We start from the raw sequence: 19684 nt of genomic DNA on the forward strand, positions 1-19684 counted from the left end.
AAATGGCTTTCAATGAATGAGAGCTCAGTGAAGATAAAGACACATGAGACTGTGTGTTGGTGGATCAAATAACTAGACAGGTATAAAAGATGAATGAATGCTGGAACACCAACGGAAAACGAACTGCCCTGTCTGCTATGTAGCAAGGGCATAGATTTGGCTTGAACACTGGGGAGGTTACAGTATGAGGAATTTACATGTTTCCATTGATCATGGTGTAAATATTGGAGGGGTTGTACTTGCTTGTTTTGATTATTGGGAGGATTACCCCCCCAGTCACATGACTCATTGTTCTATTCCCATACTGGCATTGCACAAGATGGATCTGGCAGGTACCAGTTACTTTCTCCTGCATCATTATTCAATTGCGTGTTAGAGTTTCAACTTTCATTTAGTTCAGTAGTGGCACGATCCTTTATACTTTGTCTTTTTTTCCCTTTTCTTTTTCATGGAGAAAACCAGTAATGTTTGTTTATGGATAGTTGACATGTTCTGTGAGGTTTCTACATTATTTATAATTTATTAAGTATTATTAATATTGTTTATATATTGAACATTAATGTAGCATATACTTGTATTATACTGTATACTTCTAGACTGCTCACCACTTGTGTGACGAATAATTTTTTAAACAATATTTACATTATTCCATATTGTCTCACATACTGTATACATTATATATATACTGTATATACAATATATATAATTATTATAAATATGAAATGTTATTTTTGTAACAAAATAATTTGTCACACAGCAGGTCCATTTAAAATTAACTAGTGAAGGCAAAAAGTTGATTAAGAAAAGAAAAGAAATGGTGAGCCACAGATCCTAATGTTAAATATACAATTTCTCTTACATTCACATACATTTTTAACCATAAATCTTGATGTTGATTTAAAAAAGTGTCAAAGAATTTGGTCAAGTGTGTCACTTCCATGTCCATTCCCTTTATATAGAATAACTTGCTTTTTGTGTATATTTAGGTGAGAATTTCTGGGACACCTGTGTTCAAACTAGGTGTCTTGCTGTTGCACCAACAAGAACGAAAGTGTGACAGCACATGTATGTGCTTGTTCAGCATGAATTTTTGATGCTTCTGCAAACAACATGTTTCATGTTTTATGTTTGATGTGAAAACACTTATGTAACAATCTCAAGAAGTTTGAACTTACTATACACAAAACAGCTACAGTAACCATTTGAATAGACATATAAAATAAATCATGGCAGCCAGATTAAAGGAGCACTCAGTAACTGTTTGCTCGTGTCATCTTGGATTAACAGTGACACCTAGTGGTGTGGATGCAGGATCATGCAAAATCAATAGTTTCACAATCAGCCATGATTAATTTAATCCAAGATTAAAAGTGTCCAATAACAAGACAGTTACTGAGATTAAGCAAATAGTATTCAGCTGGTCATGTGATTCTAAAATGTCTGCCTCCATGAGGGCGCCCCTGCCCCATGTAGAATAAAACAGCTTTTATAAGGTTACTGAAAACTATTTAATTTCCCTTTTCTAAAATAACAAGCACTAATATTGAGCACTATCCAAAGTACTTTTAACAATATCAGCAGTTTATTATTATGGTTTAAATGGATCTCTTAGGAAGGCCCACTTTAGTCCAAAGTCATGAAGATTATATTTGGAGTCAAAATGAGCCTCAGTCCACAGTGTTTCTGTTTCAGCTCAGATAATGTGATAGAAGGAGTTAGGATGCTCTTAGATTAGTTGTGATTTTCACAAAGCTAAGAGACCTCTTCCTGTCTATTGGTTTGTTGACAGGATGTCATGTGGCTTTCAAATAGCTTCGCTTTCATGCTCCCAATAGGCTTTATGTCATGCGACGGAGGCCCAGACACCTTTACACACACAGACCTTGATAAACATGTGTCTACACATTTGCCCTTCCTGTCACATGCATCCAACCAAAGAACAACCCACGGCCCATCCTGTGATGATTTCACTTATCACTTTTCTGTTTCACAAGAATATCACTCAGCTTCTGTAGCAGAGAGAGACACATAGTAGTTTTTTATATTTTCATATCAGAAAGTTTTTAAGATCATGAGAAACATAAATTCAGTCAAGTGTATCCATACTTTTGACTGCTAGTGCAATTTGGCGTATTGTTGTGACAATTATCTTGCAGCTTCCTTTTGTTTTGCACAAATCATACACAACTGTCTTAGTAAAACCTCTGGCTGTGTTGTTCTCTCTTCTTGGACATCCACAGGTGCAGTGGTTGGCCTTTTGGCTCATCAGTGTGATCAGCTCCTGTTGGGAACTGGATATGGAGGCGGCCCAGCTGCACGGGAAGACTTCATGACTGTTAATGTTGCTTTTCCAAGACACAGTGGGAAACCTGATCTCTGTGTCCATTGTAGCTTGACAACTCATGCCCATCTACTCATTCTCTCTCATCCTTGTTCCCTGCTGCTATCTTTCTCGTCTCTTTCCTTTTCTACTTTTTTATTTTAATTAATTTGCTATTTTTAATTAAAACTTCAGACCATCTTAGGTACCACAGTGGAGAGCTAAAGTGTCAGGCTATCTACCTAAACCTATACAATTTGTCGACTGCTTTGACTGGCAACCATTCTGACCCCATGAAAGATCCCATGAAATGACTCGACAAGCACAGATTTCTTGCGAGCTGACGTATTTGCTATTGAAACAGGAAATTGTGGCAAGGCATTTCAAAGGGCTTGTTTCTTTTTTTTTTTTTTTTAAATAGCCAATAGCCTTTAGTTTATGTCACAGCCCTGGACCATGATTTGCTAACTGCTATTGCTAGTCCAAGACAGGTGGTATTGGGGGAGGGGACAATCTCATTCTAGAGAACATTTAATTGGACAAAAATGAGAATATGCCTCTGTGTGCAAGATGAGTCATCAATATTTTTGGTCCACTTTCCTAAAAGAGAAAGAGTCAATTTAAATGTGTATGCATTCAAAAGGTTAGTTCTATCAACTTTAGGAGTACACTAGCATATATGGTCTTTTTTTTTCCTCTCCCCTTTTCTCCCCAATTTGGAATGCCCAATTCCCAATGCGCTCTAAGTCTTCGTGGTGGCATAGTGACTCGCCCCAATCCAGGTGGCAGAGGACAAATCTCAGTTGCCTCCGCGTCTGAGACTGTCAGTTCATGCATCTTATCACGTGGCTTGTTGAGCGTGTTACCGTGGAGACATAGCACCTGTGGAGACTTCACGCTATTCTCCGCGGCATCCACGCACAACTCACCATGCGCCCCACCAAGAGCGAGAACCACATTATAGCAACCACGAGGAGGTTACCCCATGTGACTCTACCCTCCCTAGCAACCGGGCCAATTTGGTTGCTTAGGAAACCTGGCTGGAGTCAGTCAGCATGCCCTGGATTTGAACTCGCGACTCCAGGGGTGGTAGTCAGCATCTTTACTCACTGAGCTACCCAGGCATATATGGTCTTAAAGCTATCAGACATGGAATAAATTTATATTTAAATGTAGTTTCAATGAAATCATTTTAATTGAACTGACTCAAATGTAGGCCAAACAATAACACAAATTAAATATATAATGAAGATTCTAATTACTGATTATAGGTCAATCATTAAATAAACTTATTTTTCTAAAGAAATGCAAATATGCCTGTATTTCAGTTGCACATGCACAAGAAGAACTGAGATATTGTTAACAATGTCCAGCTTGACCAAAGGGGACATAGATCACCCTAATGGTGACATCACATGAAACAACAAATTTATTTGCAACAAAACAACACAAATAATACTACAAACGTGCTAAAACCTCTACGAATTCCAAATAACAACTTTGACTTTTAAATGCCCCCATAAGTTCCCTTTGACCAAGGAAACAAAATTAAATAATTCAAGTCAAGGCATTGTGGGTATTCCCCATAGCCTCAATTTTGTACTCATTAGTTTGAGTTAATAACACTCAAAATCTTAAATATATGGATTAAAAAAAATAATTTCAGTGAATTTAGATATTTGAGTTATGAGCCCAAAACTTGACATTTCAAGTAATGTTTAATTAGGACAACTTGATTTTTTCAGTAATGACAACATTAGGGTTTACAGTGTACATTAGTGTAAAAAAACAAAAACAATCTAAATCTAGTGTTGGCTTATGGGGGGACTTGATTTAGATATTAGTTTACATAAGAGTACAGTCAATTGGAAGCCGTTTGTTATTCGTCACCCACCTCTGCGAATGGCAATGGCAGGCTGACAGTATAACATGCCTGTGAATGTTTTTAATTTTGGTGTGTTAAGTACTCTGGGTCAAAGGACTTTACACAGGAAGTGTCGGAATTCTTTTGGAGGTGTGTCAGTGTTGACAGGCAAGGACACAGGCCTCAGATTGTGGAATAGGGGGGTTATCCGGTGGTGCTTTTCAGCTTTTTCCTCTGTGATGAGACTATATATATGAGAGAATGATAGCTTTAACATTTATGTAACAACTGTCCAAACATTGCCTGTCTTTATGGCATAATCCACTGAATGAGCCACAATTTCAGTGGGGTTTAGTAGTGTAAGCAATGATGAAGCATTACCAAGCTTCACTGGGTATTGCCATAATATGTAACGGTCATATGTAAAACACATCTTCCTCAGTATGCATTCAACATACTTAATATGCAGTGTGTCGAGGTAAGAACATTATTACCAGAACATTATTAAAAGGGGCCCGGCCCCTTACCTGAATATTTCTTAAGTGCAAGAGGTGGCAAGTTCAAATCTTGCTCGACTAACACATTTTTAATAACCCAAGTGAAATGGCATATGTTTGTCAGTAGATGCCTATCAGAAACAGAATCTTATTTGGTTGCACTTTATTTAGCCATTACACTAACACTAACTTTTATGCAAATGGTAAGTGAAATAACCTACGATAGATTACTGTAACCAGATGAAAAACAGGGGGTTGGAACCCCCAAACACGATCTAGAACCACCTATGGTTTGTTTTGCTACATAACGAGGCCCTGCAGAGATTGTGCAGAGTTTTTTTTTTTTTTTTGGCAGAAATGAAGGCTGAGTTGGCCTTCCAATGATATAAAACGTTCTGCAATGCAAAACTCTTTTGCAAAGACTTCACGTGGCAGTGCTTACTCTTTGTAAAATCAAGAGTGTTATCAGGTAAGCAAAGAAAGCGTGGACTTTCCAAGTGCTTTAGATATATGCAAATACATCCAAAACACATTCATTTAAAAAAATAATCTAGAGTTGTGGCAAACTTGCTGCAAATTCGCCATTCATTAATTTCCACATGCAAATGAGCTTGCGATTTGCTGCAAATGTTTGCAGCATTTTACCAGTAGTGGTGAACCTGCAGCAAACCTTTGGCAATGGATAGTTTGCCACTACTGGCAAACACTTCTGTGGCAACAATGAAGAGTTTGCCACAAAGCTCATTTGCATGTGACAATTGCCACAGCAGTTTGCCAGAACTCTCAATTTTTGTGAGGGAGTGCAAGACTCCAAATGAATACGTTTTACACGAGAATGCATTTAAATGAAGAATTGTTTTTACTTTATTATTATCTCTCTAATACAGCTATTAATATTTTGTTTCATAGGGAAGGGTGTGTTGTTACGCACGCAGTTATGAATGAGCATGCAACACTCTTGCCACGCGCCCCTCCTTGTCGTCACTGAGCTCAAGGCGCATGCGCAGAGCGCTGTCAGGGCACGGCACACTCTTACCAACAGTATGGCGGCGGGCTGCTGCTGGAGGGATGCTGCTGCTGTCGCCGCCTTCACAATGTGATCGGAATACCGTTTGCCTGCGGAAAGACAACGGCCACAACCCGAGGCAGCTCGTCGTGAGCTCGATAAGATGACCAGGCTCGCCGATTACTTCGTTGTAATCGGATACGATCTCGATAAGAGAGGTAAGAGAGAGAAATACCGAGCGAATCTTCTTCCTTCTCTTCCCCTCCTCCTCCTCCTCCTGCTGATCTGGTGTGCCGGATAGATTCGAGTGTATTAGTCGCGGTTTATTCACAGTAAACACAACAGAAGATGGAGGGAGAGGGGGGCGCGACCGACACGGAGGATTCCTGTACGGGACGGGTGATCTACTGTCAACCGCGGATGTCCAAGGCCTTTGAGTCTCTAAACCCGAACTCGAGTATTCGGCTGCACATTTTTATGGCCTTTTGCGTAATTCCTGTAATTCTGCTAAGAAGTTTGCGTACGGGAGTATATCGTTAGGCTGCCAGGTTGTGACATTTCTAATAGGGATTTATCAGTGCAACCTTTGCCACCAGTTTTATATAGCCACATAAATGCGGCTGTTGAGTTGAACAGAAATGCCGAGGTTGGAGCTGCACCAATGCATCCCAAAGCAATGTCAACACACTGTATAACATCAACAGCATAACACTGTTGTTGAAAACCAAGCTTTTTGGCTGTGTCTCAAAATCTAGTAAGCTGCCTACCTAGACAACATTTTTGGGCATCATAGGTGCTTGCAACATTTTTGGGCATTATAGTTGCATTCAACATTTTTTGGACATTATAGGTGCTTTCAACATATTTGAGGCATCGTAAGTACTTTTGATATATTTGAAGCATCATAGGTGCATGCAAAATATTTTGGGCATCATAGGCGCTCTCGACATATTTGAGGCGACATAGGTGCTTGCAACATTTTTGATCATCATAGTTGCAAGCAACATTTCTTTTGGACATTATAGGCGCTTGCAACATTTTTGGGCATCACTGGTAACCATGATGCTCAAAATTGAACTAGGTTTTACAAAACAGCCTTGTTTTTGTTGTTAAAAAAAGTGTAAAATTGTTCAGTTTGCAGGATATCGAGTGAGCCTTGAAGTGTGTTCATGTTTTGTATTTAGGTATTTCTGTTTATTATGAAGAATGGTAAGGTTTTAGGAAACTAAGGAACTCAGTACACTCTAAAATCCACCCATTTTAGTATGTATATTACTATAGATGTACTGTATTTTATAGTATATTTATACTGAATAACTTAAGCAGCATGGCACTGTTATTGACAACTGAGCCTTTGACTGTATCTAAAACCTAGTGAGCTGCCTACCTAGACAGTAATATTGGGCATCATATGTGCTTGTAACATTTTTGGGCATCACAGATGCACCTTTGATGCCCAAGATTGATGTCTTGGTAGGCAACTTACTTGGTTTAGAGGTTTTGAGCCTATGTTTTTGTTGTTGAATATGTGTAACATTAGTTTGCTGGGTAATGGATCATATAAGTATATTTATTTTATTGTATAAAGTTATTTCTCTTTATTTTGAAGAATGGTGAAGTTTAGAGATCTACCAGCTTAGTATACAGTATTCCCCCCCCACCAACCACCACCATTTTTGTGTGTTCTGTTATTGGGAGATAGTGTTTGGTTAGTGGCCTAGATTCGTGCCATATAATGGCTCTGGTGAGCATGCATTATTCACCAGCATCATTCAAAGAAAGCAAGTCGCTAGAACCTAACAGCAAACCTTTGAGGCCTTTATTTCGAGAGCTGCCTATGTGCATGACTTATTTCTTATTTATAGCCCATATTTATGAGGCACACTCAAAAACAAACATGGCGGGTCCCCTTTTTAATGACAATATCAGGGACCCATGAGAGAGTGATGTACATTAAAATGCATGTTATGTGCACTGGTCCGGTAGAAAAGTAAGGTTTCTTCATTTTTGTGGCCCGTGTGATGCAGCCATTCGTTTGTGGCTGTACGTGTATTTTGGCAGGATGTTGAAAAGGCTGCATGCTCTGCAGAATGTCTTCCTTTCCTGTTTCTAGCCAGCTGCTGTGTTTCCATGCCGACAAACCAGCATCTGGTAGCAGGCCTTCTAGTTAACAGCAAAGGTGTGTGAGCGAAAACAACCATGCTTTCCTGAATTTTGGAGAGCTTGGGACATTTTTTCCTTTTTATGTCCAGAATAGAATCACACAAAGTGCTAAAAAATAACATTAAAATGCACCTTGATAACAGTAGTCATTCATTTCAGAGAATGCATTGCTTTAATACTGCAATCAAAATCTGTCTGAATGGTCCTGAATTGAGCTGTTCCATGGGCAATCCTGTGACATCATAAAAAAAAATAATTGGTTTGACATCACATGCGAGTGTCAGACCTGAGAGTACTTGGCGCTCCGCACACGAGTGAAAATGTTGCTCTTGAACGTCTCATGAAGAAACATTTTGACAGATGTTTTTAGGGCATTTAGTCGGAGCCCTGGCCTTGCAGTCAGCACACTTACAGTACTCTGACACATTCAATACAATTACATGCACTTTAAAAGTTCGACTTCAGATGGATTAAAACAATAAGTACGATATTTAAAAGTTGACTTACAGACCTAAATAATGTGATTGGTACGGCTTCATCCAGCATGTAAACACGTTAATCGGACCACAACTGGTATCAGCGTTTCGTATTAGCTCCTAGACAGTTCACAGACAGTTGACAGGCAATGTATATTTAACAGTTCTTCAGCTGACGACCCCCTTTGGATATTTGATTACGCATTGTGCCATGCAAACTAGGACAGACTAACGTAGACTGTAGGTGGACTATGGAAAAACATGCTGTAGCTCGATTATAACTGTGGATATACACGTACTGAGTGAGCTTTGGTGCTCATATGGGCAATATGAGTTCGAAAATGGCTTGCAACATTTACCAATCCTGTTCCTTCCTCTTTTCCCCATCATTTTTTGTCCTTTCTTTCCTGTAACTATATATAAAAAGGGGCAGGTAAGGTAAAAAGTAAGGTGCTGCCGCATTGTTTCTAGCAATATGTGGTGCATGTTAAACTGACACATGGCTGTGAGAATGGTCATATCTCTGAAAACATGTTGTAAATGTGATGCTGTAGTACTTTCAAGGTTTTTAAAGAAAGTTTTGCTTAAGCGTTCCCTGCCTACTTCACACCCAAAGGGCTGGAGCTTCTCAGTGCGATAACCTTGCTTTAGGGTTTTGTTTATCAGAGCAGAATGCAGAAGCTGATCTGGGGATTGAGTCCTTGTCTTGGACCCTTTGATCTGGTCTCCATCAGCCATGCAACCCACAGTGTTAAGTTTTTTTTTTTTTATAGCCCTTACATCCTTCTAGAGCCAGAATAGCTGCATCAGTGTTGGGGAGTGAGCTGTCAGGGTGGAGTTGCCCAGCGTGTGTTGTGAAACTGCGCAACAACGCTGTGCGGGCCAGGCGATCTGGAGGCACTGCGAGGAGAGCAGGGAAATGGCGTTGAATAGGATTTTCTGACCGTTTAAAAACAGGAAATGGGAGTTGAGACTCTAGGGAGAAGACATGATTGAGTGAGAATCCAGATTGTCCTCAGTGTTAGAGTGAGAAAATGGATATCCACACAGTTTGGGGTGGGTCCCCTCTCAGCTGAAAGCCTAGAAGTTGACATCCATGGAAATGTCTTTTGGGGTTCAGCGTCCAGCCCCACTCCTTCCTCCCTCCCATTCTCTCTCTCTGTCTCTCGCTCTCTCTCTCTCGAGCTTTTCTTGGGAGTAGCCCCGGATGAAAACAGAGAGGCCCTAAACAAAAGAGGCGAGCTTTTGTTTTGTTGGACTCTTTTGTCAGAGTTGTCTCTGGCAGTCTCTTTTGTTGTTTAACCCCTGCCTGCTGTCGAAAATATATGTTAAAGTGACTGTGTTATAAAGAGCTGCATTTTGTGCATTATTAAGTTATAGCCTTATAATCAACCACCTAAAATAGCCTACTCAAAAATAGATTTTAACTTTTTCTGAATAAATTGAGAATGCTTTTCCTTGCAAAACTTGCCGCCACTGTGCTGGGCTGTTGAAGGTGTTGCCAGGGCATTGCTATGCAGTTGCCAAGGTGTTCTGGGTGGTTGCTAGGTGGTTACTTAGTGGCCCAACTCAAAAGAGTCCACCCCCAAGTCTTTATGATATTCTGTTCAATCCGTGTATCATTCGTTCATTTCATATTTAATTAGGAATTCAGATTCTGAAAACAAATGATGACTTGTTTTTCATAATTTTGATTTAATGCTCAAGTTAAAAATAGGAAAATGGAAAAATAGCCACGGGACACTGTGCGTTTCAATTATTTGATTTCACTTATATATAGCTTGAATATTTGATTCATACATATGGGTGGACCTGAAACTACCCTTTCTTCTGAATTGCGAAAAACAAGTCATTATTTGTTTTTTTATATTGGTTTTGTAAACGAATAATGAAATAAGTCATTTTTTGTTTTTCCGATGTTGAATTCCTAATTGAATATGAAATAAAAAAGAATGATACACAGATTCTGTTCCCTACATGGTTTATGCTTAGTTCAATAAGAGCAGTAATAACTCTATTTAGGGCTCTTGTTTTAAATAGTTGGCCAAAATGGGAGGCTTACCGACAGCGGCTTGCCTATAACAGTTCTGCCTTCTGTCCCGCTTAGATAAACGCACTGACTCAGGCGGACATCTAGAAATATTCGCCATTAGAGCACAGATTCTTATTCATGAGGAAGAATGGACCGAAGGGGGCCATGGCGTGATACGCCGCCTGCTCTGTGTTACCATGACACCCCATTTCTGGTCATCGTTCTGGACTATAAACGGCTCTGTGCTGAGGAAAGGGTGACTGGGGTCATGGATACAGAAGCCCGGTGCCCAGGCCTGCAGCGTATGGCTGCAAAGCTCTGACAGCCAGCTGGTGGATGAATACTCCTCATTCATGTGGCAGGCGAGGGGCTAGGAGGCAATGGAGACTGCCCTCATTTTGAGAGACAGGGGCTCAGTACACACACAATTTCCATTCCTTTTTGTCTTTGAAATGGTTTGCCTGCATTTGATTGTATGGATATGCACAGTGACAGACATGCATACTTAGTAAGATTCTTTACAATAATTGCCACTCGGTTTGATATTGTTATCTAATGCAATGACATTCAGCATTTTTATGTGTGGCTTAACAGTCTAAATGCCATTGTAGATTTAAAACTGCCTGTCGTTTAGTTTAATTTTGAATGTGGTGAACTCGCATGACACAGTGTTGGGCTGCCCTCTACTTTGCATGCATGCATGCATGCACGCGCGCATGCACACACACACACACACACACACACACACACACACACACACACACACACACACACACACACAATAATTAGATAAAAGTTTGGACCATTGTAAGCAGTGACGAGTTAATGGCTGTTTGTGTGCTCTATATCCAGGGGTCCTCTTGGTCAATGAGCAGTCTCTTCTGCAGGGAAAAGGTCAGGGCTGGATGGGGGAGTGAGCTATCCGTGGCCGCAAAGCTTTCATGGTCTTCCCTGGTATTTTGGGAATGCAGCCCTCTCCCCCTCCCAAACCCCTCAGGTGGAGACTGAAGATCGAGTTTGCTACATGCCTAGGGGTTGCAGGATAGTAATCCGCCAGATTATATTTAGGGGTCTTTGTCAATTGTAGTCTGGCATCCCACTCTTTCCGTCTTAATCTCGGTTTCAGATGCAGCCCACTCTTTTTTGATTGGTTCATGGTTAGAAGAAAAACTGATCCGATTGGTTTGTTTGGTGTGGGTAAAGCGCAATACCATCATGTGGTTTTCATTTTTGTGGGGTTTCAAGGTCATGTTGGTATAAGTTTTTAACATTAGGGTGTTATTCATGGACTTTTGCTAAATATTAAGCCTTCTTTTTTAAATGTATTTAATTACCTCATAATTGTCATAATTGTCATAATTGTCATAATTGTCATTCAATGGTTGTTATTGTTCCAACTTTGCTACACATTTTCTGCTTATTTTGGATGTTTAGCCGACAGAATATGGAATGCTTTTCATCCAACCAAAATAAGTATTTTAACTAGAGCCGTCAAAAATAACGTTAACGCATGCAGTTAATTTAAAATGTTTCAAATTTAGTTTTTTCTCTAACGCAATTAACGCATTTACTAATTTTCACTTAAATTTGAATTTTCACCCTTTTATGATGTTTTATTCAACATTTTAATGCGTTTAACTATGAAAAATATGCAATTAATTGTGAAAAATATTTTAATTGACTGACATCACTTATTTAATGGAAATTTTATTAATCAAACGTATTCACCATCACAAGATCAAAGGAAATAATTTAACATTTTTATTTGTGCAGTCTTAACATTATTTTACCTGTTTCATGTGATGTCACTGTATGACCGTGCCGCTATGTTTGTGACCAAACTTCCATATACTTTCAGTGTGCTGCTCTGTGGGATACGACAAAAGCCTTCTTCAGGAGTTAAAAGCAGACAGGATTATCTCAGACGTTTTATAGTATTGTGACCAAATCAGACCTGAAAACAGCACAAAACATTTGTAACTTCTGAATTAGAGATGCTTACAATAACGGTGGGCGTGTGCACTTATTGGTCACACATCGGACTTGCCGGCGTACGGAGATGAATCATGGATAAAACATTTAAATGTCTGCGAAAGTCCAATTTGGCAATATTTGTGCTGTCTTCAGACCTGTATCTTCAGAGAATTGACATGGATCAAAAGTTTTTCTTGATATTGTTTCATGGGTGTTTTTCCAATCACCGCCATTGTTTCCTGCCACTGATGGTCACAAATATGGCGGCTGAGAGGAAGAAGTGACGTCACTGTAATGTCCTGGGCTGTCCTACAAAGTCCTACTAAAGAAATTAATCGGTCTATCACTAATGTCAAAAAAATGACAGTCATCAAACCATTTCATGGGATCTACTGTGCTACTACATTGTGCTGCAGTTATGATGCTCCTGATCTCAATACCTCTACATGTTGTTTTCTAGCTTGAGTTCCCAGGGCTAATAATCTCTTGAGTAGACTGAACACAGGTCACAGCCACATGTCTGTTGGCTTACTCTCTACTGGCCAGGGGTGATGCAAGTTGACTTACCCTAGGTGTAATTTCACTACTTCTTTTTATATGATTTGTTTTCATGTTGATCTTGTTATTCTATTAAACATTTAAAACCAAAATATTACTTGCTTTGTAGCTGGGTGCAACTACAGAAACGCCTTCCAAAACGGTCAGAAATCTAGGGGTAACCATCGACAACAGATTCAATTTCACAGACCACATCTCAAAGACAGCACAATCATGTAGATTTACACTCTACAATATCAGGAAGATAAGACCCTTCTTTTCTGAACATGCCACACAACTTCTTGTCCAGTCACTTGTCATAACTAGATTGGACTACTGTAATGCTCTCATTGCAGGCCTCCCTGCATGTGCAGTTAGACCCCTGCGAATGATCCAGAATGCAGTAGCACATCTGGTCTTTAATCAACCAAAGAGAGTGCATGTTACACCACTCCTTGTCTCTCTCCACTGGCTGCCGGTTGATGCACGTATCAAGTTCAAGGCTCTGATGCTGGCATACAAGACAGTCACTGGGTCTGCTCCAACATACCTAAAATCATTTCTGCAGAGCTATGCGGCCACTAGAAGCCTGTGGTCGGCTAAGGAACGTCGCCTTGTTGTACCAACACAAAGAGGCACCAAAACACTTTCCCGTACTTTCAGCTTCATCATACCACGATGGAGGAATGACTTTCCCAACTCCATCCATGAAGCTGACTTACTTTCTGTCTTAAAAAAAACGACTAAAAACACATCTTTCCATGAACACTTAACCAGTCATTAATAAATAAATAAAAGCAATTTCTTGTTGCACTTTTTATCTCTTTTGAATACTATTCAGATGCTAGTGAAACTTTGTAGTATGGCACTTTTCGTACCACTGTCTCCTTAAGATGATTTGCATATGTTTTCCTCTTTTGTAAGTCGCTTTGGATAAAAGCGTCTGCCAAATGAATAAATGTAAATAAACAAACCTTGTTGGAAGGCTTGGAATTTTTGGTGAGGTGGAATGCCTAACCAGTGACGTCAGCATTATGTAAGCAAAAGGAGTCCAAGTGTGCTCTCGTCATCTCTTTCAGTTTGCCTTTCGGGTTTCACAGCAGATATCAGTCACCGACTGAGAGCTTTAGTCCTTTTTGTTTAATTATTGATGCAACTAGATGTACATGTTACCTAAAGTGTTACTGCTTATCTCTTTGTTGATCTTGCGATAAGATTGAGCATAGTTAAATATATTAATGTTTCAGTACTGGTAAAATATACACTACCGGTTAAAAGCTTTGAAACGCTTGACTGAAATGTTTCTCATGATCTTAAAAATATTTTAATCTGAAGGCGTCTGCTTAAATGTTTGAAATTAGTTTTGTAGACAAAAATATAATTGTGCCACCATATTAATTTATTTCATTATAAAACTAAAATTATATTTAAAAAAAAATTAGTTTTTGAAATTGATGACTTGGACCAAATAATAAAGAAAAGCAGCCAGTAAGTTCCCAACATAGATGGGAACTCCTTCAATACTGTTTAAAAAGCATCCCAGGGTGATACCTCAAGAAGTTGGTTGAGAAAATGTCAAGAGTACATGACTGCAAATTCTAGGCAAAGAGTGACTACTTTGAAGATGCTAAAATATAACACAGTTTTGATTTATTTTGGAATATTAGTCACATCATAATTCCCATATTTCCATTTATGTTATTCCATAGTTTTGATGACTTTACTATTATTCTAAAATGTGAAATAAATATAATAAAGAATAAATGTTTCAAAAACTTGTGCACTTGTGCTCCTAATTAATAAAATCTGGAGCACAGTCAAACATTTAGGAGCACAGATGTAGTCCAGTTTTTTTTTTTAGAGATGGTAACGTTAATGTGCCACAATATAACATACAAATACAGGTAAGAGAAATCTGAGCTCATCAATTATGACAGAATTCAGGAACATTGCATGAGTCACGACTAAGGAGTTTACATTCTTAGAAACCAAATGTAATATTTTAGTTAATTTGACAGGCTATCTGCGAAAAAACAACAGCAGTTCACTTTAACCCGTTTCACCTTGTGAACATAAATATACAAAAACACAATGTTCAGTCTTTGAAGTGTGGTCCTCTTAAATGTATTTAAGAACTCTAAATTGACATCTGCACTGCTGAACACAATTAATGTTCCTGTCACACAGTGTACAGCAATCAGATGCTGCATATTTCAGTTGGCTAGGCTTTGTAAACTTAACTTTTAAAGTAAAAATGTGATGCTTTTCATTTATGCTGACTAAGATGCATTTGGAAGTTGTAGTTTTTATTAAGATTGTACTATACAACACTTCATGAACTTCAATCTACACTGTAAAAAAAAAAAAGAAAGGTAAAAAGTCTGGCAGCAAAGTTTCCGATGGATACCGTCAAATTACAGTAAATAACCATACCACAAAATTACATGCAATAAACTGTAAAAATACAGAGCAGGTTTTACAGTCAAAATTAATTTAATTACAGGATATTATTGTTGATAAATGTTCATTAAACAGTGAAAAGATATATTATGTCAAAATACATTAAAAACAACTACCTTTCAGGTTAATCTCTGTAAATTTAGGGCTTTTGTTGGTTACTTTATGAAACTGCCCAGTCTATCTACAGTAATTTCCTATTTAAATATAGTTTTTCCATGTACAATAACTAACAAAATAATGTATAAAAACACAATAAGTACATTAAACCAAAGACAAATGTCTGCACATTTACATTATTAATCAGTCATTTTACAGAACTATTGTATTTAAAAAAAGTTCATTGGACAGTGGAAAAACAAGAGTAGTACATCAAAAATAGCTACTATCTGCTCCTTGAAACATCCACACCGTCTTTTTCCAGAGCAGCCTGTATTTCTCCTGAGGTTACCTGTGGGTTTTTCTTTGTATCCCGAACAATTCTTCTGGCAGTTGTGGCTGAAATCTTTCTTGGTCTACCTGACCTTGGCTTGGTATCAAGAGATCCCCGAATTTTCCACTTCTTAATAAGTGATTGAACATTACTGACTGGCATTTTCAAGGCTTTGGATATCTTTTTATATCCTTTTTCATCTTTATAAAGTTCCATTACCTTGTTACGCAGGTCTTTTGACAGTTCTTTTCTGTTCCCCATGGCTCAGTATCTAGCCTGCTCAGTGCATCCACGTGAGAGCTAACAAACTCGTTGACTGTTTATACACAGACACTAATTGCAATTTAAAAAGCCACAGGTGTGGGAAATTATCCTTTAATTGCCATTTAAACCTGTGTGTGTCATCTTGATTGTCTGTAACAAGGCCAAACATTCAAGGGTATGTAAACTTTTGATCAGGGCCATTTGGGAGATTTCTGTTACCATTATGATTTAAAAAGGAGCCAAACAACTATGTGATAATAAATGGCTTCATATGAGCACTATCCTTAAATAAAAGACAGTTTTTTTTTGCATGATCAGTCATATTTTCAAAATCAATGCCAAAATTTCTGCCAGGGTATGCAAAATTTTGAGCACAACTGTATCTAAATGAAAGGTATTTAGAAGTTATTTTATGAAACTGCCCTGTCTATCTACAGTAATTTCCTATTAAAATATAGCTTTTTTTCATGTACAATAATTAAGAAATATTGTATAGAAATGCAATAATATCATAAAATCAAAGACAATATCGGCACTAATCAGTCATTTTACAGAACTATTATATTTTAAACATTTGATTGGACAGTGGAAAAACAAGCATAGTACATCAAAAATAGCTACAGTTAAGGCCAATCTCTGTAAATTAAGAGTATTTAGTAGTTACTTTATGCAACTGCCCCATCTACCTACAATTATTTCATGTAAGATTTTTAGTTTCTCCATGTAAAAATACTACAACACAATGTATAAACACAGAATATGTACTTTTAATTTATGGCATTAAACAGTCATTTTAGCGAACTGCAAACAAATATTTATTGTTAAAAATGATCATTTGACTGGGGAAAAACAAGCTTGGTATGTCAGAACACATGAAAAATAGCTACATTAAAAGACGTTCTCTGTAAATGTATTGTATTCAGTGGTTATTTTATTCAATTGTCCGATAAAGTGTTTTACTGCCAGAATATTGGTATTTATGTGAGAAACTAGGAAATAAGTAGAAATACTTAAAGGAATAGTACAATATTTTGAACCCTGGGCCCAAATGACATGTTTTCACGATCCATATTAGTAGAGACCAGAACTTCGATAGCTCCCCTGCTCCACCTGTCCTGTAACACCGGGAAACCCCTTCCTACTCTACTGCATGGGCATATGCGACAGTCTTTGAAAACTATGATAAACGATTTTCAAAACATGATGCTCACAGTATAATCATACGTTATTTGCAAAATTTTATATATATATAAAAAACAAGCTTTCTGTCAATAGTTGTGTGCTATTTGGATAGGAACTATTTTTTTTCTCAAAGACGCACTACCTTCTCAGCTTCATGAGAGCCAGAAGAATCCAAAAATAACTGCTGACAGAAAGGTTTTTTTTTCTTTTCTTTTTTTCAAGATAACATACTGACACTGTGAGTGTCATGTCTTACAAAACAACGTTTATCATTGTTTTCAAAGACGTGTATGCCCATGCAGTAGAGTAGGAGGGGGCTTCCCGGTGTTACTGGAAGGACGGAGCAGGGAGCTAGCGAAGTTCTGGTTTCTACTAATAGCGATCATGACCGAAAACATCATTTGGGCCCAGAGTTCAAAATGCCAAACTATTCCTTTAAGTAGCTACATTCAAAAAGAAATTTCTGTATATTTACACAATCAGACATTTTAAAGATTTAACCAGTTTTTACACATTTGTTGTTTAAATATAGGTTTGAAGATGTACAAATGTCGATAATTATTTCAATTTTTTTTTTTATTACATCCCCATGTACTTCATACTGACTGCAAATCTCTATTTACACTATTCAGCTTTCATTTTGAAAATGTCAAAATGCTCAAGAACTCAAAGTACATCACAAGTTGGCTTTGAAAGCAAATCTCTTCACATTTATAGTGTTCAGCTAACATTTAAGGGATTTACATCAGCAATCCACAGTCTTTACACAATAAAATGCAAGTATACAAGTTTTACAAGTGTATAAAAATTAAATAGTAAAATTATAATACAGGTGACTAATGTAAAGAATCATTTTCTGTATTATTTTAGTACATGCTTAACCACACATCACATATGTCAGAGGGTTTAAACTCAGGGGTGTTATTTTAATTTATTTCATGGCATAGTGGTGAGGCACTTTAAAAGGATAAGGCCAGTGTACAAACCCCATTTCCAGAAAAGTTGGGATATTTTGTCAAATGCAATAAAACAAGAATCTGTGATTTGTTAATTCTCTTGTACCTTTATTTAACTGACAAAAGTACAAAGAAATGTATTTTAATGTTTTGGCTGACCAACTTGATTGTATTTTGTAAATATAAACCAATTTTTAATTTGATGCATGCAACACACTCAAAAAAAAAAAGTTGGGACAGGGGCAAAATAAGAGTGAAAAGTTTATTGAATATTCAGGTTTTGACAGGTGAGGGTATCATGATTGGGTATAAAAAGAGCATCCACCAAAGGCTTAGTCGTTGCAAGCAAAGATGTGTCGTGGCCCAACACTTTGTGCCAAACTTCGTGAGAGAATTGTCAAACACTTAAAAAAAAAAAAAAACATTTCTCAATGCAAGATTACAAAGAATTTAGGTCTTTCACCATCTACTGTACATAATATTGTAAAAAGAATCAGGGAATCCAGAGAAATCTCAGTTAGTGTAGGGCAAGGCCGGAAACCACTGTTGAATGTGCGTGACCTTCGAGCCCTCAGACGACATTGCATGAGAAACCGCCACGCTACTGTGTTAAATATAGCCACATAGACTCGGGAGTACTTCGGAAAACAGTTGTTACTTAACACAGTCTGCCACTGCATCAAGAAATGCAACTCGATTACGCTAGGAGAAAGCCATACATCAATTCTATGCAGAAACGCTGCCGAGTTCTCTAGGCTTGCATTGCATTTTACAAAATATCCCAACTTTTCTGGAAATGGGTTTGTACCTTTATACTTATTGTCACCATGGCCTATGAAAAGAGCAAACCAACAGTGCATTTCAGCGATGGCCCATATAGCCTCCATCAGAAACACCTTATATTATGTTACTAATTAAAATCCACTGTATTCCAAAAACTTTTGCAAGTTTATGACTTGATTTAATTTTAGAATACCATGGAGTTCAGTTAGTTACATGATATGAAGTATCATATCGGTGGTGACATATCAGTGGTGGCGAGATGGACCATAGTTGTTAGTAACAGAAAAGCAATGCAGTTTTTGCTCTTTTCACAGGCCATGTTTACAATAAAAAACAAAATTACACCGGCTTTATCTTTGAAGTGATATAGAATCTTAGTTGAACTTTGTGTTGTACTGTCCATGCTGTAAGTCCAAAATATTGATCTTCTCCAGCAGCTGCTCCTATGCTACATAAGTAGGTAACATTGAGTAGCCCTCCATGCACATTCATTGCATGGCAAAACTGGATCTGTGCCACACTTGTGAAGCACAGGAGCAGCTGATGAAGACGATCAGCAATATTTGGATTTATGTCATGGCCACTAAACTCCACAACACAAACTTCAACAAAGTTCAATATCACTTCAAGGGAAGTGGCCCAGTCCTGATGTAATAAACCAAAGGAATAAGGCTGTGCCCATCAATGAGTGCAGGTCGCAGATAAAAAGCCTGAAGACAAGGTAATGAAGATTTGATCAG

The 19684-nt window shown here is 38.0% G+C and overlaps 1 protein-coding gene across 1 annotated transcript in view; it reads left to right on the plus strand.

Moving 5' to 3' along the window:
• Positions 1-5712: 5712 nt before the first annotated feature.
• LOC127436642 (myotubularin-related protein 5-like) overlaps positions 5713-19684 on the plus strand; it is a 78211-nt gene continuing 64239 nt past the window's right edge. The window contains exon 1 of the mRNA XM_051690902.1: positions 5713-5905. Within this exon, the coding sequence (XP_051546862.1) occupies positions 5851-5905 (55 nt within the window). The 5' untranslated portion in view covers positions 5713-5850. The remainder of the gene's footprint in view (positions 5906-19684) is intronic.

The sequence above is a fragment of the Myxocyprinus asiaticus genome, chromosome 47 (assembly GCF_019703515.2).
Source record: "Myxocyprinus asiaticus isolate MX2 ecotype Aquarium Trade chromosome 47, UBuf_Myxa_2, whole genome shotgun sequence".
NCBI lineage: Eukaryota > Metazoa > Chordata > Actinopteri > Cypriniformes > Catostomidae > Myxocyprinus > Myxocyprinus asiaticus.